Source organism: Phyllobates terribilis, unplaced genomic scaffold (genome assembly GCF_046119375.1).
Source record: "Phyllobates terribilis strain yellow unplaced genomic scaffold, ASM4611937v1 Scaffold_7__3_contigs__length_470593459, whole genome shotgun sequence".
NCBI lineage: Eukaryota > Metazoa > Chordata > Amphibia > Anura > Dendrobatidae > Phyllobates > Phyllobates terribilis.
The window spans coordinates 38088082-38109617 of record NW_027362767.1 but is presented as its reverse complement, the minus strand read 5'-3'; the positions used below and the strand labels follow the sequence as shown (position 1 = coordinate 38109617).

At 53.1% G+C, this 21536-nt stretch overlaps 1 protein-coding gene across 3 annotated transcripts in view; it reads left to right on the top strand.

Annotated features, from left to right (window-relative positions):
• Positions 1–21536, top strand: part of EXOC3L4 (exocyst complex component 3 like 4) — a 485609-nt gene that overhangs the window by 381776 nt on the left and 82297 nt on the right. For 2 of the 3 annotated variants that reach the window (XM_073638360.1, XM_073638361.1), the window contains 2 exons: positions 3918–4018; positions 12288–12383. In XM_073638360.1, the coding sequence (XP_073494461.1) occupies positions 3918–4018; positions 12288–12383 (197 nt within the window). The remainder of the gene's footprint in view (positions 1–3917; positions 4019–12287; positions 12384–21536) is intronic. The other variant, XM_073638363.1, reaches the window with a different exon arrangement.

Genomic DNA, 21536 nt, shown 5'->3' with positions numbered 1-21536 from the left:
GTCCTCGGGCTGGAAAAGAGCAAAACAATTTTCAACATACAAAATTTTTAGAATGCATTCGCATATAAGACATTCAACTATTAACCCATCCCTTTATGGGAGGTACTCTTTTCCTTTTAAACATTACTGGTATAAACACCGTAAAACATTATAAGACTTTCTTCACACACATATAGAATACTATAAACTCCTTTAGCAGCATATGAAACTTTTTCAGTATAAGACATTCTTAAACAAAAACATTTTCAAGTAAAACATTTTCAAGCTGATTCTTGAACTCTGGCCGCTGTGCAACTTGCGACCAGGTAAAGGTGCAACAGTCCAGTTAATCTTGAGGTAGACGTTGCAGTTTTTGTATAAAACCAGTAGGGGGCGCTTTAAGAAGCGCAACTATTTACAGGGGTGGCCGCTCTCAGTCCTCGGCCAGTGGGGATAGGAGAATGGCTGCTCACAGTCCTCAGCCTGGTTAGGGATTAGGTGCAATTTTTAAACAGTCAACAGTTCACTATTTGTCCCAGCGGGGACCACACTTTCACAAACGGGAACAGTTCCATTTTACCGTTTACTGGTAACGGTGTCCTCCTCGCTCTTCCGGGTAGTCTTCAGGTCCGTCCGGACCCTCTTGGCACTCGGCCTTGCGACCAGGCCGGTGGTCGCTTGTTGGTCGCGCCCGGGGGTGGCACCGCCAAGGTAGCGGGCGCTGGTGAGGCAGCGGCGCCTCGGTGTGCTGGGCCTTGCGTCCTGGCCTGTGACGTCTCCCGCTTTACGGCGCCCGGGTTCAGAGGGCACAGCGTGGGGCGGGGCGTGATGACGGTTCTCGCTGCCTGAGGCCTAGCTGGCGGCGGTGGAGGCGTGGTGTCAGGGACGGTCCCCGGGGCTTCGGGTCCCGCAGCGGAGGGTGAGGGCAGGCTGGTGTTCCCAGGGCTTGGGGTGGTGGCGTCTCCATTACCTGCCTCGGTCTCCGTGGCCTCCTCCGCGGCGTCGTCTGCAGCTGCCGGTCCCTCTTCTCCGTGCCCAGCGGTAAGCGCGCTGCCCGGTCCCTGCGGGGTCCTCCACTGGCTGCCTTCGTGCTGCCGGGCCATCTCCTCTCTCCACCCGGCAAACACATCCCGCTGCGCCCGGACCATCCTCCTGTTCAGGTCTTCAAGCGCTGCGCGCTATCCGGGTCTTTAGGCAGCTGGGCCAGCAATTCTGTCAGGCTGCAAGGTGGCTCCGCTTGCAGCAGGCTGCGGGCCAGGGTGCCGGTGGAGTTCTCTGCTCCCTCCATCTCCGGGTGCAGCAGGTCCAGACTGATCCAGGCCGCACCCAGCCCCTCAGTTTTCTTTCCTATCCGCCCCCATGGGGGTTGGTCTTGGGGGCATCTGCTGACAATCACCTTCAGGGGCAGCCCCCCACGTTGATGGACATCTCCACTGCTGCATTCATGGCTGGTGGGGGCGGGCTCCTTCTTTGGCGCCATTCTGGGACCTGGCCCACGATGGGAGGTGACTTCCTGCTGTCTTTTGGTGCGCACATAATGGCGTCCGCTCTGCCAGGGCGGGAAAAGCGGATGAAGATGGCGGGAAACAGTCCAAGATGGCGTCTGATGGCGGGAATCGGCTCCGGATGGCGGGAAGCATCTCCGGACGGCGGGAAACTTCTGGAAATGGCGGGAGACTTCCTTTTAAGGTACATGTGCTGTTTTCTTCAGGCACGCAATACCCGCTTGTGGCGGGTTGGTCACGATCCTGCCGACTACGCCAAAAGTTGACGCGCCCCCTGGGCCTGTGCTGGGAACCCGGAACCGGGCCTTTTTGTAGTATGCTGGGGGTTGTAGTCTTCCGTGGCTGGGACCCGGTCCGTGCCCAGGGCGGTCAAAACGGTGGCAGTCTTGATGTAATAGCAAATGTCCGACTACGCCACCCGTGGGTTGCGGTCAGTGGGGACCGCTGCTGCGCTGCCGACCGCTGAGGCTGATGTTGTTTGCGCAGCCGAGTATGGGATAACTCCCCACGGGAGAAGTATTGCCTCAGGGCAGCTAATGTGGATAGTGGGAGTTGGTGCGGCTATGAAACACAGAGACGTGGGGTGCAGTTTCCAAAGCTTTACTCACAGTTGTCATCCAGGTCACTTGTGCACATGAGGGACCGCCTGAGCCGTGCTGCGTTCACCAGGCAAGGGACTCGACCAACTCCCAGGCAATTCCAGAGCGTGGCACAGGGCTCCCTTCCTTTCCTTTCTCTGGCCGTCCCCACCAGGGATCCACCTTTGTCCAGCTCCCTCGGGCCTTCTCTTGGCGAAACCTATCTCCGGTCTCCCTGACCCTATATGGTATGCCTTCCTGGTGGATGTAGTGAGGGGTCGCACCAAGATGTGGTAACAACCTCCGGTCTTTGGCTGAGGAATCTGTTGCCTCCACCAATTTGGGTTCCGGTACCCTGCTCTGCCAACCCTTCACCCTGTATCTCCTGGGCATATGGGGTTCCTTCTGTCCTCGTGTCTCTGGGCCTTTCTCTGTGTTCCTTGCTTCCTTTCTCCTCTGTTCCAGTTCCTTTCTTACTTTCCTTTGCGCTCCTTCTCCTCTCTCTTTCTGCTGTTTCTGGCCTCCACTCCAGGCCTGCCTCTGGAGCTGGGCCCAGACTGAGCCACAGCTCCCTGTCAGCCCTCTCTGGCTGAGCTCCTCTCCTTTTCTCCTCCTGACTTAACTGGCTCCCTGGACTGAACTGGCTAAGATGGTGCCCACCTTTTATACCTCCTTCTGACACCCGAGCCCAGGTGACTAGCAACCAATGGGCCCCTACCTATTCCCAGAGACCCACCCCTATCTGCCCCTACAGCACTGGGTGTTCCACCCCCCCTCCCCACTCCAGGCAGGGAGATAGTCGGTCGTGCCTGCACTTCTGTCTAGTGGGAGCACCGTTGAGCTGTTCCTCGGAAATGGGGTGTGTGTGGTGCATGCAGCTTACTGAGTCCTGGTCCACACTCCATCCTTACCCGGGAGTGGAATATCACACCTCTGGTTTGAGGTGCAATACCCCTGTAGCAGCCGAGCCCTCGGGGCGCTACATTTGCAGCTCCAATGCAGATTTATGTATCTAAATGGTTATAGCTTACATACAATCCCGGTGTAGTTGTCTTCCTCTTCCCTCTGTAGTCTGTTACCGTAGAGACACATAGGTGTGCACAGGAGCTGTATGCACAAGGCAAAAGGAGAATTCCAGTCATAACTTGCCTTTTTTATGGAGTATTAGGAATAAAAATGCTTAAAAATAATCCACATACCCTTTAAAATGAACAATATTAATAATAATTTGTAAATTCAGCTAAAATAATAATTTTTTTGTAGGAAATGCAAAACCGCCACACATTTTATAATAAGTCAGATAGAGCTTGCAAATACCAGCAATTTTGCAATTTATAAAAAAAATTCAGTTATTCTTGATATTAACACTTCCTTTTGCTTACAGTTCGTTGCCTTGGACACCGACCACCGCTGTTAGAAAGCGGGACATGCGCAGCTCTTACAATCTATTTTCTATTATGCTTGTAAGTGCTGCTCTGAAGCCAGGATCACTGGAGCCCCCTGATACCTCCTAATCCCAGGCAGCTTCAGTGCAATGCTTACAACCTAGACAGCTGTGGTGGTCGGTCTCCTAGGCAACAAAGTGTAAAGGAAAGTTAATATCTCAACAATGGCTGCAAATTTTAATAAGGAGTAAATTGTAAAATTGCTTCTTTTCGCAAGAACTAAGCAACAACATCCATTTAGGAAGATGGGAATATCCCTTTTATTCCCTAAGAGCACCGGAGACTTTTTTTTGGCACTGTATGGCAATATATGGGTAGACATATCTGTCCTTACAGCGAGCTGCAGTCTTTGTCCTTTTATCACGCAGCATTCAGGCATTAACCCCGTGTGCATATTCTATCTTCTGCAGATTATAGGAACTCATGTCCGAAACTCGGCGACGCTATGCGAGGAGCTTGAGATTTCAGCGTCCAACGCCTGTATAGAGGAGCTGGGGACATTCACCACAAGGTTTGTGATTACACCCAAAGCTTCCATGTTCTCCTAGATGGGGCATCAGTCTATCACTTTTAGAACAGCACTATGAGCAGCTCATCATAATCTAAATGTAGATAGCAAAAAACAATCAGACTGCTCATAAAAAACTGTCTTTGGTCTCCCAGAATTCACAGCACCCATATATAAAATAATATGTAGTGAACTCCCCCTAGTGGTGGCCGTATTATATAACCAGCTACAGTGAGCTCCCCCTAGTGGTGACTGTATAAAGCTGTATGTAGTAAACTCTTTTATTATAAAAATACAAAACTTACAATAAATAAATACCAAAATCCAAACCCCAGTAAATGCAAAAGTCCGAGTCCAGCACTACCCCTCCCCCAGTCAAAGCAAAAATCCGAGTCAAGCGCTACCCCTCCCCCAGTCAAAGCAAAAGTCCGAGTCCAGCACTACCCCTCCCCCAGTCAAAGCAAAAGTCCGAGTCCAGAATTACCCCTCCCCTAGTCAAAGCAAAAGTCCGAGTCCAGCACTACCCCTCCCCCCGTCAAAGCAAAAGTCCGAGTCCAGCATTACCCCTCCCCCAGTCAAAGCAAAAGTCCGAGTCCAGCACTACCCCTCCCCCAGTCAAAGCAAAAGTCCGAGTCCAGCACTACCCCTCCCCCAGTCAAAGCAAAAGTCCGAGTCCAACACTACCCTTCCCCCAGTCAAAGCAAAAGTCCGAGTCCAGCACTACCCCTCCCCCAGTCAAAGCAAAAGTCCGAGTCCAGCATTACCCCTCCCCCAGTCAAAGCAAAAGTCCGAGTCCAGCACTACCCCTCCCCCAGTCAAAGCAAAAGTCCGAGTCCAGCACTACCCCTCCCCCAGTCAAAGCAAAAGTCCAAGTCCAGCACTACCCCTCCCCCAGTCAAAACAAAAGTCCGAGTCCAGCACTACCCCTCCCCCAGTCAAAGCAAAAGTCCGAGTCCAACACTACCCCTCCCCCAGTCAAAGCAAAAGTCCGAGTCCAGCACTACCCCTCCCCCAGTCAAAGCAAAAGTCCGAGTCCAGCACTACCCCTCCCCCAGTCAAAGCAAAAGTCCGAGTCCAGCACTACCCCTCCCCCAGTCAAAGCAAAAGTCCAAGTCCAGCACTACCCCTCCCCCAGTCAAAGCAAAAGTCCGAGTCCAGCACTACCCCTCCCCCAGTCAAAGCAAAAGTCCGAGTCCAACACTACCCTTCCCCCAGTCAAAGCAAAAGTCCGAGTCCAGCACTACCCCTCCCCCAGTCAAAGCAAAAGTCCGAGTCCAGCATTACCCCTCCCCCAGTCAAAGCAAAAGTCCGAGTCCAGCACTACCCCTCCCCCAGTCAAAGCAAAAGTCCGAGTCCAGCACTACCCCTCCCCCAGTCAAAGCAAAAGTCCAAGTCCAGCACTACCCCTCCCCCAGTCAAAACAAAAGTCCGAGTCCAGCACTACCCCTCCCCCAGTCAAAGCAAAAGTCCGAGTCCAACACTACCCCTCCCCCAGTCAAAGCAAAAGTCCGAGTCCAGCACTACCCCTCCCCCAGTCAAAGCAAAAGTCCGAGTCCAGCACTACCCCTCCCCCAGTCAAAGCAAAAGTCCGAGTCCAGCATTACCCCTCCCCCAGTCAAAGCAAAAGTCCGAGTCCAGCACTACCCCTCCCCCAGTCAAAGCAAAAGTCCGAGTCCAGCACTACCTCTCCCCCAGTCAAAGCAAAAGTCCGAGTCCAGCACTACCCCTCCCCCAGTCAAAGCAAAAGTCCAAGTCCAGCACTACCCCTCCCCCAGTCAAAGCAAAAGTCCGAGTCCAGCATTACCCCTCCCCCAGTCAAAGCAAAAGTCCGAGTCCAGCACTACCCCTCCCCCAGTCAAAACAAAAGTCCGAGTCCAGCGCTACCCCTCCCCCAGTCAAAGCAAAAGTCCGAGTCCAGCAGTACCCCTCCCCCAGTCAAAACAAAAGTCCGAGTCCAGCACTACCCCTCCCCCAGTCAAAGCAAAAGTCCGAGTCCAGCACTACCCCTCCCCCAGTCAAAACAAAAGTCCGAGTCCAGCACTACCCCTCCCCCAGTCAAAGCAAAAGTCCGAGTCCAGCATTACCCCTCCCCCAGTCAAGGCAAAAGTCCGAGTCCAGCACTACCCCTCCCCCAGTCAAAGCAAAAGTCCGAGTTCAGCATTACCCCTCCCCCAGTCAAAGCAAAAGTCCGAGTCCAGCACTACCCCTCCCCCAGTCAAAGCAAAAGTCCGAGTCCAGCATTACCCCTCCCCCAGTCAAAGCAAAAGTCCGAGTCCAGCAGTACCCCTCCCCCAGTCAAAGCAAAAGTCCGAGTCCAGCACTACCCCTCCCCCAGTCAAAACAAAAGTCCGAGTCCAGCACTACCCCTCCCCCAGTCAAAGCAAAAGTCCGAGTCCAGCAGTACCCCTCCCCCAGTCAAAACAAAAGTCCGAGTCCAGCACTACCCCTCCCCCAGTCAAAGCAAAAGTCCGAGTCCAGCATTACCCCTCCCCCAGTCAAAGCAAAAGTCCGAGTCAAGCGCTACCCCTCCCCCAGTCAAAGCAAAAGTCCGAGTCCAGCACTACCCCTCCCCCAGCCAAAGCAAAAGTCCGAGTCCAGCATTACCCCTCCCCCAGTCAAAGCAAAAGTCCGAGTCCAGCACTGCCCCTCCCCCAGTCAAAGCAAAAGTCCGAGTCCAGCACTACCCCTCCCCCAGTCAAGGCAAAAGTCCGAGTCCAGCACTACCCCTCCCCCAGTCAAGGCAAAAGTCCGAGTCCAACACTACCCCTCCCCCAGTCAAAGCAAAAGTCCGAGTCCAGCACTACCCCTCCCCCAGTCAAAGCAAAAGTCCGAGTCCAGCAGTACCCCTCCCCCAGTCAAAACAAAAGTCCGAGTCCAGCACTACCCCTCCCCCAGTCAAAGCAAAAGTCCGAGTCCAGCACTACCCCTCCCCCAGTCAAAGCAAAAGTCCGAGTCCAGCATTACCCCTCCCCCAGTCAAAGCAAAAGTCCGAGTCCAGCATTACCCCTCCCCCAGTCAAGGCAAAAGTCCGAGTCCAGCATTACCCTTCCCCCAGTCAAAGCAAAAGTCCGAGTCCAGCACTACCCCTCCCCCAGTCAAAGCAAAAGTCCGAGTCCAGCATTACCCCTCCCCCAGTCAAAACAAAAGTCCGAGTCCAGCACTACCCCTCCCCCAGTCAAAGCAAAAGTCCGAGTCCAGCACTACCCCTCCCCCAGTCAAAGCAAAAGTCCGAGTCCAGCACTACCCCTCCCCCAGTCAAAACAAAAGTCCGAGTCCAGCACTACCCCTCCCCCAGTCAAAGCAAAAGTCTGAGTCCAGCACTACCCCTCCCCCAGTCAAAGCAAAAGTCCGAGTCCAGCACTACCCCTCCCCCAGTCAAAGCAAAAGTCCGAGTCCAGCACTACCCCTCCCCCAGTCAAAGCAAAAGTCCGAGTCGAGCAGTACCCCTCCCCCAGTCAAAACAAAAGTCCGAGTCCAGCACTACCCCTCCCCCAGTCAAAGCAAAAGTCCGAGTCCAGCACTACCCCTCCCCCAGTCAAAGCAAAAGTCCGAGTCCAGCACTACCCCTCCCCCAGTCAAAGCAAAAGTCCGAGTCCAGCATTACCCCTCCCCCAGTCAAAGCAAAAGTCCGAGTCCAGCACTACCCCTCCCCCAGTCAAAGCAAAAGTCCGAGTCCAGCATTACCCCTCCCCCAGTCAAAACAAAAGTCCGAGTCCAGCACTACCCCTCCCCCAGTCAAAGCAAAAGTCCGAGTCCAGCACTACCCCTCCCCCAGTCAAAGCAAAAGTCCGAGTCCAGCACTACCCCTCCCCCAGTCAAAACAAAAGTCCGAGTCCAGCACTACCCCTCCCCCAGTCAAAGCAAAAGTCCGAGTCCAGCACTACCCCTCCCCCAGTCAAAGCAAAAGTCCGAGTCCAGCACTACCCCTCCCCCAGTCAAAGCAAAAGTCCGAGTCCAGCATTACCCCTCCCCCAGTCAAAGCAAAAGTCCGAGTCCAGCAGTACCCCTCCCCCAGTCAAAACAAAAGTCCGAGTCCAGCACTACCCCTCCCCCAGTCAAAGCAAAAGTCCGAGTCCAGCAGTACCCCTCCCCCAGTCAAAACAAAAGTCCGAGTCCAGCACTACCCCTCCCCCAGTCAAAGCAAAAGTCCGAGTCCAGCACTACCCCTCCCCCAGTCAAAGCAAAAGTCCGAGTCCAGCATTACCCCTCCCCCAGTCAAAGCAAAAGTCCGAGTCAAGCGCTACCCCTCCCCCAGTCAAAGCAAAAGTCCGAGTCAAGCGCTACCCCTCCCCCAGTCAAAGCAAAAGTCCGAGTCCAGCGCTACCCCTCCCCCAGCCAAAGCAAAAGTCCGAGTCCAGCATTACCCCTCCCCCAGTCAAAGCAAAAGTCCGAGTCCAGCACTACCCCTCCCCCAGTCAAGGCAAAAGTCCGAGTCCAACACTACCCCTCCCCCAGTCAAAGCAAAAGTCCGAGTCCAGCATTACCCCTCCCCCAGTCAAAGCAAAAGTCCGAGTCCAGCACTACCCCTCCCCCAGTCAAAGCAAAAGTCCGAGTCCAGCACTACCCCTCCCCCAGTCAAAGCAAAAGTCCGAGTCCAGCACTACCCCTCCCCCAGTCAAAGCAAAAGTCCGAGTCCAGCATTACCCCTCCCCCAGTCAAAGCAAAAGTCCGAGTCCAGCACTACCCCTCCCCCAGTCAAAGCAAAAGTCCGAGTCCAGCATTACCCCTCCCCCAGTCAAAACAAAAGTCCGAGTCCAGCACTACCCCTCCCCCAGTCAAAGCAAAAGTCCGAGTCCAGCACTACCCCTCCCCCAGTCAAAGCAAAAGTCCGAGTCCAGCACTACCCCTCCCCCAGTCAAAACAAAAGTCCGAGTCCAGCACTACCCCTCCCCCAGTCAAAGCAAAAGTCCGAGTCCAGCACTACCCCTCCCCCAGTCAAAGCAAAAGTCCGAGTCCAGCACTACCCCTCCCCCAGTCAAAGCAAAAGTCCGAGTCCAGCATTACCCCTCCCCCAGTCAAAGCAAAAGTCCGAGTCCAGCAGTACCCCTCCCCCAGTCAAAACAAAAGTCCGAGTCCAGCACTACCCCTCCCCCAGTCAAAGCAAAAGTCCGAGTCCAGCAGTACCCCTCCCCCAGTCAAAACAAAAGTCCGAGTCCAGCACTACCCCTCCCCCAGTCAAAGCAAAAGTCCGAGTCCAGCACTACCCCTCCCCCAGTCAAAGCAAAAGTCCGAGTCCAGCATTACCCCTCCCCCAGTCAAAGCAAAAGTCCGAGTCAAGCGCTACCCCTCCCCCAGTCAAAGCAAAAGTCCGAGTCAAGCGCTACCCCTCCCCCAGTCAAAGCAAAAGTCCGAGTCCAGCGCTACCCCTCCCCCAGCCAAAGCAAAAGTCCGAGTCCAGCATTACCCCTCCCCCAGTCAAAGCAAAAGTCCGAGTCCAGCACTACCCCTCCCCCAGTCAAGGCAAAAGTCCGAGTCCAACACTACCCCTCCCCCAGTCAAAGCAAAAGTCCGAGTCCAGCATTACCCCTCCCCCAGTCAAAGCAAAAGTCCGAGTCCAGCACTACCCCTCCCCCAGTCAAAGCAAAAGTCCGAGTCCAGCACTACCCCTCCCCCAGTCAAAGCAAAAGTCCGAGTCCAGCACTACCCCTCCCCTAGTCAAAGCAAAAGTCCGAGTCCAGCATTACCCCTCCCCTAGTCAAAGCAAAAGTCCGAGTCCAGCATTACCCCTCCCCCAGTCAAAGCAAAAGTCCGAGTCCAGCATTACCCCTCCCCCAGTCAAGGCAAAAGTCCGAGTCCAACACTACCCCTCCCCCAGTCAAAGCAAAAGTCCGAGTCCAGCACTACCCCTCCCCCAGTCAAAGCAATAGTCCGAGTCCAGCACTACCCCTCCCCCAGTCAAAGCAAAAGTCCGAGTCCAGCACTACCCCTCCCCCAGTCAAAGCAAAAGTCCGAGTCCAGCACTACCCCTCCCCTAGTCAAAGCAAAAGTCCGAGTCCAGCACTACCCCTCCCCCAGTCAAAGCAAAAGTCCGAGTCCAGCACTACCCCTCCCCCAGTCAAAGCAAAAGTCCGAGTCCAGCACTACCCCTCCCCCAGTCAAAGCAAAAGTCAGAGTCCAGCACTACCCCTCCCCCAGCCAAAGCAAAAGTCCGAGTCCAGCACTACCCCTCCCCCAGTCAAAGCAAAAGTCCGAGTCCAGCACTACCCCTCCCCCAGTCAAAGCAAAAGTCCGAGTCCAGCACTACCCCTCCCCCAGTCAAAGCAAAAGTCCGAGTCCAGCACTACCCCTCCCCCAGTCAAAGCAAAAGTCCGAGTCCAGCACTACCCCTCCCCCAGTCAAAGCAAAAGTCCGAGTCCAGCATTACCCCTCCCCTAGTAAAAGCAAAAGTCCGAGTCCAGCACTACCCCTCCCCCAGTCAAAGCAAAAGTCCGAGTCCAGCACTACCCCTCCCCCAGTCAAAGCAAAAGTCCGAGTCCAGCACTACCCCTCCCCCAGTCAAAGCAAAAGTCCGAGTCCAGCACTACCCCTCCCCCAGTCAAAGCAAAAGTCCGAGTCCAGCACTACCCCTCCCCCAGTCAAAGCAAAAGTCCGAGTCCAGCACTACCCCTCCCCCAGTCAAAGCAAAAGTCCGAGTCCAGCACTACCCCTCCCCCAGTCAAAGCAAAAGTCCGAGTCCAACACTACCCCTCCCCCAGTCAAAGCAAAAGTCCGAGTCCAGCATTACCCCTCCCCTAGTCAAAGCAAAAGTCCGAGTCCAGCACTACCCCTCCCCCAGTCAGAGCAAAAGTCCGAGTCCAGCATTACCCCTCCCCCAGTCAAAGCAAAAGTCCGAGTCCAGCACTACCCCTCCCCCAGTCAAAGCAAAAGTCCGAGTCCAGCACTACCCCTCCCCCAGTCAAAGCAAAAGTCCGAGTCCAGCACTACCCCTCCCCCAGTCAAAGCAAAAGTCCGAGTCCAGCATTACCCCTCCCCCAGTCAAAGCAAAAGTCCGAGTCCAGCATTACCCCTCCCCCAGTCAAAGCAAAAGTCCGAGTCCAGCACTACCCCTCCCCCAGTCAAAGCAAAAGTCCGAGTCCAGCATTACCCTTCCCCCAGTCAAAGCAAAAGTCCGAGTCCAGCACTACCCCTCCCCCAGTCAAGGCAAAAGTCCGAGTCCAGCATTACCCTTCCCCCAGTCAAAGCAAAAGTCCGAGTCCAGCACTACCCCTCCCCCAGTCAAAGCAAAAGTCCGAGTCCAGCATTACCCCTCCCCCAGTCAAAACAAAAGTCCGAGTCCAGCACTACCCCTCCCCCAGTCAAAGCAAAAGTCCGAGTCCAGCACTACCCCTCCCCCAGTCAAAGCAAAAGTCCGAGTCCAGCACTACCCCTCCCCCAGTCAAAGCAAAAGTCCGAGTCCAGCACTACCCCTCCCCCAGTCAAAGCAAAAGTCCGAGTCCAGCACTACCCCTCCCCCAGTCAAAGCAAAAGTCCGAGTCCAGCACTACCCCTCCCCCAGTCAAAGCAAAAGTCCGAGTCCAGCACTACCCCTCCCCCAGTCAAAGCAAAAGTCCGAGTCCAGCACTACCCCTCCCCCAGTCAAAGCAAAAGTCCGAGTCCAGCATTACCCCTCCCCCAGTCAAAGCAAAAGTCCGAGTCCAACACTACCCTTCCCCCAGTCAAAGCAAAAGTCCGAGTCCAGCACTACCCCTCCCCCAGTCAAAGCAAAAGTCCAAGTCCAGCATTACCCCTCCCCCAGTCAAAACAAAAGTCCGAGTCCAGCACTACCCCTCCCCCAGTCAAAGCAAAAGTCCGAGTCCAGCGCTACCCCTCCCCCAGTCAAAGCAAAAGTCCGAGTCCAGCACTACCCCTCCCCCAGTCAAAGCAAAAGTCCGAGTCCAGCACTACCCCTCCCCCAGTCAAAGCAAAAGTCCAAGTCCAGCACTACCCCTCCCCCAGTCAAAACAAAAGTCCGAGTCCAGCATTACCCCTCCCCCAGTCAAAGCAAAAGTCCGAGTCCAGCACTACCCCTCCCCCAGTCAAAGCAAAAGTCCGAGTCCAGCACTACCCCTCCCCCAGTCAAAGCAAAAGTCCAAGTCCAGCACTACCCCTCCCCCAGTCAAAACAAAAGTCCGAGTCCAGCATTACCCCTCCCCCAGTCAAAGCAACCCCCCCATAAAACCTCTCTCTCTCTTCTTGTTTCCTCCTTCCATCTTTCTCTCTTATCATAGTTCTCTGCTGTGTATATAGGATATAATGTCACAGTGATTACAGCATAGATCTGTTATGTCCTCAGACTGCAGGCGGCCTTCCAGGATGGTGTCGGCACCAGTTTCACCGACTTATTTGTTCAGTACACTGTTGTCTATGTGAACAGTTTAACAAAACTCAGGTGAGTGACTAATGCAGCGATATCCAACCTGTGACTCTCCTGTTGGTGCGAAACAAGTCCTGACAGCCGCGGGGCACAGGGTTGGGGCTTTCCATTGGGCAGATGCAGAGGCGTAGTTAGGGTTTTGCTCCAGGGGGGGGCGGTGAAACTTCTGAGTGGGCCCCTAACCAGGTAACCCTGATTACAACTATGGTGGCGCACCCAGATAGTGGATGTAGGAGAACCTCAGCAGATGACTGCGCTGTTACTGAAAATAATCTCTATACAAACACCGACACTGATATTACCGCCATAAAGTGACCATATAGTGATAGATGCCAGTCCTGCAGAACATATAAGAAACTACAGTACAATTATATATAGTACCTTACAGCTGACCTTCTTTCTGATTAAATTGTTCACTTTTCCCGTCTTTTCCATCTGGCCCAGACCGACACGACTACTTCTCCATCCAGGGCTCAGAGTCTCAGGTCTGCAGAGATCACAACAAAGACACATTTGACTCCTTACATTTCAGGCACCGTCCCCATCTAATCCCAACCTGCACAAACTCCTCATCCTGCTGATACCCCAATACTGACGCTCTGCTGTATGTGTCCCTATTACTGCACCTGCTGTGTGCCCTCTAGATGGTAAAACAAACCTCTAGAATATAGTAATGCCCTGTGCAAGTGCCCTAGAAAACAGTGCCCACATTGTGCCCCATAGAAAGTAATAGTACCCTCTGTGTGCCCCTCTGACAGTCACAATAACCTTAGTTCCCCTATAACAATAAGTGCCCACTTAAGATTTAATAATGTCCTTAGTCTCCCCCCATGTACAGCTCCCCTCTAACCAGTATGATGTTCTCCTATACACAATATAATTCCCCCTCACTGTATAGTACCCCCACAGTATACTGGCCCCTTAGTAGCCTCCAAACTGATGGCCCCCACACTGTATGATGGCCCCCATACTATGCAAAGACCCCACATTATTTCCCACAATGTATGATGGCCCCCACACTGTGCAAAGACCCCACATTATCTCCCACACTGTATGATGGCCCCCACACTGTGCAAAGACCCCACATTATCTCCCACACTGTATGATTGCCCCCACACTATACAAAGACCCCACATTATCTCCCACACTGTATGATGGCCTACACACTGTTCAAATACCCCACATTATCTCCCACACTGTATAAATAGCCTACATGTAGTATAATGAACCAAATAGTCCTCAATATAGTATAATGCTCTCCCCATAGTCCTTTGTATAGTATAATGCACGCCCCATAGGCAGAGTCTGTAGTAAAATGCTCCCCCCCATAGACAGAGTCTGTAGTATAATGCTCCCCCATAGGCAGAGTCTGTAGTATAATGCTCCCCCCTCCTCATAGGCAGAGTCTGTAGTATAATGCTCCCCCATAGGCAGAGTCTGTAGTATAATGCTCCCCACCTCCTTATAGGCAGAGTCTGTAGTATAATGCTCCCCCCTCCTCATAGGCAGAGTCTGTAGTATAATGCTCCCCCATAGGCAGAGTCTGTAGTATAATGCTCCCCACCTCCTTATAGGCAGAGTCTGTAGTATAATGCTCCCCCATAGGCAGAGTCTGTAGTATAATGCTCCACCCCTCCTCATAGGCAGAGTCTGTATAGTATAATGCCCCCCCCATAGGCAGAGTCTGTATAGTATAATGCCCCCCCGTAGGCAGAGTCTTTAGTATAATACTTCCCCCCTCTCCCCATAGGCAGAGTCTTTAGTATAATGCTCCCCCCTCTCCCCATAGGCAGAGTCTTTAGTATAATGCTCCCCCCTATCCCCATAGGCAGAGTCTTTAGTATAATGCTCCCCCCTATCCCCATAGGCAGAGTCTTTAGTGTAATGCTCCCCCCCTCCCATAGGCAGAATCTTTAGTATAATGCTCCCCCCTATCCCCATAGGCAGAGTCTTTAGTGTAATGCTCCCCCCCTCCCATAGGCAGAATCTTTAGTATAATGCTCCTCCTCATCCCTATAGGCAGAGTCTTTAGTATAATGCCCCCCCTCCCCATAGCCAGAGCCTTTAGTATAATGCCCCCCTCCCTATAGGCAGAATCTTTAGGATAATGACCCCCTCCCTCCCCATAGGCAGAGTCTGTAGTATAATGCCCCCCCCCCTCCCCATAGGCAGAGTCTGGAATATAATGCCGCCCCCCACCCGGCAAAAAATAAATAAACAGTACTCACCTCTCCTCCTGGTTCCCTCACTGCTCAGAGCGCCCGGCCCGCACACATCTTTAGCACAGCTGGCCGGGCACCAAGTGATGACGTCAGAGACATCAGTCACAGAGAGGGGACTGATGGGAGAAGGAGCGTCGCTCCCTCTCTCATCAGTAAACTTGTGGCGGTGACGGGCGGGGGTTCATGATTCTGGCACCAGGGGCCCCCCTTCTGCTCAAGGGCCCCATAGCGGCCGCCGGGCAGTGCAGGGACATAGTCTCCCTGCTCTGCCCGGAGTGCAACTGTATCCGGCGTGCTGCACATGCCGGATGCAGTTACCCTAGTGTAGCCCCGGGTGGGCCCCCTCAGAGCGCGGGGCCCTGGGCCTTTGCCCCCTCGGTAGCTCGCTACTGGGCAGATGATGTGATACAGTTTGGTATATTATTCGGTATAGCATAGCAAAGTTATAGCTCTACTGTAGGATGCAGAATTAGGTGCAGTGTCATGTACAGTGTTGGGTGCAGAGTTGCGTGTAGTGTTGGGTGCAGAGTTGGATGTAGTGTTGGGTGCAGAGATGGGTGTAGTGTTAGGTGCAGAGTTGGTGGTAGTGTTAGGTACAGAAGTGTGTGTAGTGTTGGTAGTTGTGTTGGGTGTAGAGTTTGGTGGGAGTGTTGGGTACTGAGCTGTGTGCAGTGTTGGTGGTACTGTTGGGTGTAGTGTTGGTGGTAGTGTTGGGTGCAGTGTTGGGTGTAGTTTTAGCTGCAGTGTTGGGTGCAGAGCTGGGTGTAGTGTTGGTGGCAATGTTGTTGTAGTGTTGGGTGTAGTGTTGGGTACAGAGCTGTGTGTAGTGTTGGATGCAGAGCTGGGGGTAGTGTTGGGTGTAGTGTTGGTAGAGTTGGGTGCAGACCTGGGGGTAGTGTTGGGTGCAGAGCTGGGTGTAATGTTGGTTGTAGTGTTGGGTGCAGAGCTGGATGTAGTGTTGGATGTATTGTTGGGTGTAGTGTTGGGTGCCGGGTTGGGTGTAGTGTTGGGTGCAGAGTTGGTGGTAGTGTTGGGTACCGAAGTGTGTGTAGTGTTGGTGGTTGTGCTGGGTGTAGAGTTTGGGGGGAGTGTTGGTGGTATTGTTGTTGTAGTGTTGGGTTTAATGTTGGGTGTAGTGTTGGGTACAGAGCTGTGTGTAGTGTTGGTTGCAGATCTGGGGGTAGTGTTGGGTGCAGAGCTGGGTGTAATGTTGGCTGTAGTGTTGGGTGCAGAGCTGGATGTAGTGTTGGATGTATTGTTGGGTGTCGGGTTGGGTGTAGTGTTGGGTGCAGAGCTGTGAGTAGCGTTGGGTGCAGAGTTGGGTGTAGTGTTGGGTGCTGAGCTGTGTGTAGTGTTGGTGGTAGTGTTGGGTGCAGAGTTGGATATAGTGTTGGGTGCAGAGCTGGATGTAGTGTTGGGTGCAGAGCTGGATGTAGTGTTGGTTGCAGAGCTGGATGTAGTGTTGGGTGCAGAGCTGGATGTAGTGTTGGTTGCAGAGCTGGATGTAGTGTTGGTTGCAGAGCTGGATGTAGTGTTGGTTGCAGAGCTGGATGTAGTGTTTGTTGCAGAGCTGGATGTAGTGTTGGTTGCAGAGCTGGATGTAGTGTTGGTTGCAGAGCTGGATGTAGTGTTGGTTGCAGAGCTGGATGTAGTGTTGGTTGCAGAGCTGGATGTAGTGTTGGTTGCAGAGCTGGATGTAGTGTTGGTTGCAGAGCTGGATGTAGTGTTGGTTGCAGAGCTGGATGTAGTGTTGGGTGCAGAGCTGGATGTAGTGTTGGGTGCAGAGCTGGATGTAGTGTTGGGTGCAGAGCTGGATGTAGTGTTGGGTGTAGTGTTGGGTGGAGAGCTGTGGGTAGTGTTGGGTGCAGAGCTGGATGTAGTGTTGGCTGCAGAGCAGGATGTAGTGTTGGGTGCAGAGCTGGATGTAGTGTTGGGTGCAGAGCTGGATGTAGTGTTGGGTGCAGAGCTGGATGTAGTGTTGGGTGCAGAGCTGGATGTAGTGTTGGGTGCAGAGCTGGATGGAGTGTTGGTTGCAGAGCTGGATGGAGTGTTGGTTGCAGAGCTGGATGGAGTGTTGGTTGCAGAGCTGGATGGAGTGTTGGTTGCAGAGCTGGATGGAGTGTTGGTTGCAGAGCTGGATGGAGTGTTGGGTGCAGAGCTGGATGGAGTGTTGGGTGCAGAGCTGGATGGAGTGTTGGGTGCAGAGCTGGATGGATTATTGGGTGCAGAGCTGGATGTAGTGTTGGTTGCAGAGCTGGATGGAGTGTTGGGTGCAGAGCTGGATGGAGTGTTGGGTGCAGAGCTGGATGGAGTGTTGGGTGCAGAGCTGGATGGAGTGTTGGGTGCAGAGCTGGATGGAGTGTTGGGTGCAGAGCTGGATGGAGTGTTGGGTGCAGAGCTGGATGGAGTGTTGGGTGCAGAGCTGGATGTAGTGTTGGGTGCAGAGCTGGATGTAGTGTTGGGTGCAGAGCTGGATGTAGTGTTGGGTGCAGAGCTGGATGTAGTGTTGGGTGCAGAGCTGGATGTAGTGTTGGGTGCAGAGCAGGATGTAGTGTTGGGTGCAGAGCTGGATGTAGTGTTGGGTGCAGAGCTGGATGTAGTGTTGGGTGCAGAGCTGGATGTAGTGTTGGGTGCAGAGCTGGATGTAGTGTTGGGTGCAGAGCTGGATGTAGTGTTGGGTGCAGAGCTGGATGTAGTGTTGGGTGCAGAGCTGGATGTAGTGTTGGGTGCAGAGCTGGATGTAGTGTTGGGTGGAGAGCTGTGGGTAGTGTTGGGTGCAGAGCTGGGTGTAATGTTAAGTTTAGTGTTGGATGCAGAGGTGCGTGTAGTGTTGGGTGTAGTTTGGTGATAGTGTTGGGTGCAGAGCTGGATGTAGTGTTGGGTATAGTGTTGGGTACAGTGTTGGGTGCCGAGCTGTGGGTAGTGTTGGGTGCAGAGCTGCGTGTAGTGTTGGGTGTAGTGTTGGATGCAGAGCTGCGTGTAGTGTTGGGTGTAGTTTGGTGATAGTGTTGGGTGCAGAGCTGGATGTAGTGTTGGGTGTAGTGTTGGGTACAGTGTTGGGTGCCGAGCTGTGGGTAGTGTTGGGTGCAGAGCTGGGTGTAGTGTTGGATGCAGAGCTGCGTGTAGTGTTGGGTGTAGTTTGGTGGTAGTGTTGGGTGCAGAGCTGGATGTAGTGTTGGGTGTAGTGTTGGGTACAGTGTTGGGTGCCGAGCTGTGGGTAGTGTTGGGTGCAGAGCTGGGTGTAGTGTTGGGTGTAGTGTTGGATGAAGAGCTGTGTGTAGTGTTGGGTGTAGTTTGGTGATAGTGTTGGGTGCAGAGCTGGATGTAGTGTTGGGTGCAGAGCTGGATGTAGAGTTGGGTGTAGTGTTCGGTGCAGAGCTGTGGGTAGTGTTGGGTGCAGAGCTGGGTGTAGTGTTGAGTGTAGTGTTGGATGCAGAGCTGCGTGTAGTGTTGGGTGTAGTTTGGTGGTAGTGTTGGGTGCAGAGCTGGATGTAGTGTTGGGTGTAGTGTTGGGTACAGTGTTGGGTGCCGAGCTGTGGGTAGTGTTGGGTGCAGAGCTGGGTGTAGTGTTGGGTGTAGTGTTGGATGAAGAGCTGTGTATAGTGTTGGGTGTAGTTTGGTTATAGTGTTGGGTGCAGAGCTGGATGTAGTGTTGGGTGCAGAGCTGGATGGAGTGTTGGTTGCAGAGCTGGATGGAGTGTTGGGTGCAGAGCTGGATGGAGTGTTGGGTGCAGAGCTGGATGGAGTGTTGGGTGCAGAGCTGGATGGAGTGTTGGGTGCAGAGCTGGATGTAGTGTTGGTTGCAGAGCTGGATGGAGTGTTGGGTGCAGAGCTGGATGGAGTGTTGGGTGCAGAGCTGGATGGAGTGTTGGGTGCAGAGCTGGATGGAGTGTTGGGTGCAGAGCTGGATGGAGTGTTGGGTGCAGAGCTGGATGGAGTGTTGGGTGCAGAGCTGGATGTAGTGTTGGGTGCAGAGCTGGATGTAGTGTTGGGTGCAGAGCTGGATGTAGTGTTGGGTGCAGAGCTGGATGTAGTGTTGGGTGCAGAGCTGGATGTAGTGTTGGGTGCAGAGCAGGATGTAGTGTTGGGTGCAGAGCTGGATGTAGTGTTGGGTGCAGAGCTGGATATAGTGTTGGGTGCAGAGCTGGATGTAGTGTTGGGTGCAGAGCTGGATGTAGTGTTGGGTGCAGAGCTGGATGTAGTGTTGGGTGCAGAGCTGGATGTAGTGTTGGGTGCAGAGCTGGATGTAGTGTTGGGTGCAGAGCTGGATGTAGTGTTGGGTGCAGAGCTGGATGTAGTGTTGGGTGGAGAGCTGTGGGTAGTGTTGGGTGCAGAGCTGGGTGTAATGTTAAGTTTAGTGTTGGATGCAGAGGTGCGTGTAGTGTTGGGTGTAGTTTGGTGATAGTGTTGGGTGCAGAGCTGGATGTAGTGTTGGGTATAGTGTTGGGTACAGTGTTGGGTGCCGAGCTGTGGGTAGTGTTGGGTGCAGAGCTGCGTGTAGTGTTGGGTGTAGTGTTGGATGCAGAGCTGCGTGTAGTGTTGGGTGTAGTTTGGTGATAGTGTTGGGTGCAGAGCTGGATGTAGTGTTGGGTGTAGTGTTGGGTACAGTGTTGGGTGCCGAGCTGTGGGTAGTGTTGGGTGCAGAGCTGGGTGTAGTGTTGGATGCAGAGCTGCGTGTAGTGTTGGGTGTAGTTTGGTGGTAGTGTTGGGTGCAGAGCTGGATGTAGTGTTGGGTGTAGTGTTGGGTACAGTGTTGGGTGCCGAGCTGTGGGTAGTGTTGGGTGCAGAGCTGGGTGTAGTGTTGGATGAAGAGCTGTGTGTAGTGTTGGGTGTAGTTTGGTGATAGTGTTGGGTGCAGAGCTGGATGTAGTGTTGGGTGCAGAGCTGGATGTAGAGTTTGGTGTAGTGTTCGGTGCAGAGCTGTGGGTAGTGTTGGGTGCAGAGCTGGGTGTAGTGTTGAGTGTAGTGTTGGATGCAGAGCTGCGTGTAGTGTTGGGTGTAGTTTGGTGGTAGTGTTGGGTGCAGAGCTGGATGTAGTGTTGGGTGTAGTGTTGGGTACAGTGTTGGGTGCCGAGCTGTGGGTAGTGTTGGGTGCAGAGCTGGGTGTAGTGTTGGGTGTAGTGTTGGATGAAGAGCTGTGTGTAGTGTTGGGTGTAGTTTGGTTATAGTGTTGGGTGCAGAGCTGGATGTAGTGTTGGGTGCAGAGCTGGATGTAGAGTTGGGTGTAGTGTTCGGTGCAGAGCTGTGGGTAGTGTTGGGTGCAGAGCTGGGTGTAGTGTTGAGTGTAGTGTTGGATGCAGAGCTGCGTGTAGTGTTGGGTGTAGTTTGGTGGTAGTGTTGGGTGCAGAGCTGGATGTAGTGTTGGGTGTAGTGTTGGGTACAGTGTTGGGTGCCGAGCTGTGGGTAGTGTTGGGTGCAGAGCTGGGTGTAGTGTTGGGTGTAGTGTTGGATGAAGAGCTGTGTGTAGTGTTGGGTGTAGTTTGGTGATAGTGTTGGGTGCAGAGCTGGATGTAGTGTTGGGTGCAGAGCTGGATGTAGAGTTGGGTGTAGTGTTCGGTGCAGAGCTGTGGGTAGTGTTGGGTGCAGAGCTGGGTGTAGTGTTGGGTGCAGAGCTGGATGTATTGTTGGGTGCAGTGTTGGGTACAGTGTTCGGTGAAGAGCTGTGGGTAGTGTTGGGTGCAGAGCTGGGTGTAGTGGTAGGTGTAGTGTTGGATGCAGAGCTGCGTGTAGTTTTGGGTGTAGTTTGGTGGTAGTGTTGGGTGCAGAGCTGGATGTAGTGTTGGGTGCAGAGCTGGATGTAGTGTTGGGTGCTGAGATGGTGTCACGAAAAACCAATTGGTCAGACCTTGCAGCTCTCTGGCGCTCCCTTATCCCGCTGGTCAAACACGGTATTGACCGAGGATAAGCACGGGTGCAGCTGCTCTAATTTATGTTGACTATTGCGGCACGTGATGTGACAGGACGTATATATACCACCAGTTCCTTCCAGGAACGTATATATACCTCCGACCAGCCACCCTCAAACCACAATATCACATAAATACTGGTATACTGCCACCACTGATCACTTAACAGGTGGATCGGGTACCCGTTAGGTAACGTGAATTAGCGGGTGAGGAACGTGTTTGCTCGACATAGGACAAGAAGAACGAAGCTGGTAAATAATAATGATTTACTCCCAAAAGTGGGCAGTGTTTACAAAAGATATACAAGATATTATAAAAGAGACAATGTACATATATGCATAAACAGTTATTAAAATAAAAGGGATAAGTAATAGCAAAACCTGCTTCACAAGGTGATGGTCTCAGATTCTGTGGGGGGGACGGCTCCCCGGAAAGTAGATGTGATTTTTCCACGCAGCGAGCAGCATGCGTCTGATGTCCCTGGCAAGAATGACTTAAAAAATGGCCGTTCTGGTTTTTAGTACGGGGCCAAAACATTAGGAGACACCTATGGTGTTTACCTCACACGGGGGCTCGGTTTTGTGAACCCACCCAGCTGCATAGGACATAGAAATCCTTCAGATTTCATATCTTAGGCTGGGGGGGTCCCACATCCAAGATGAAGACATCATGTTTGCCGTCATCAATATTCATGAAGATGGATATTAAATATGATATCTCTATGTCGCTCAGAAGCTCAGAATCCATTTCCCGGGCTTCCGGTGGTTTCTCAGTTATGCAAGATATACTATTATAATTGGAAAAAGGTGAGCATTCCAAAAAGGTGGTCCCTGTGTTTGTGACCGTCATGTGCATTATTAAAATCGACATTAAACGTTTGTACACTTGAACAATAGGATTGGAGGGAAAAATCCAGGGTATTAGAAGGCTTGCTCTGGGCTGAGGCTTTATGGCGCTCATAAAAATTCCTGAGGTTTGGGGGAAAGCAACAGTGAGTTCTATGTAAAACTCTTACAAATGGACTGGGGGTGGAGATTTAA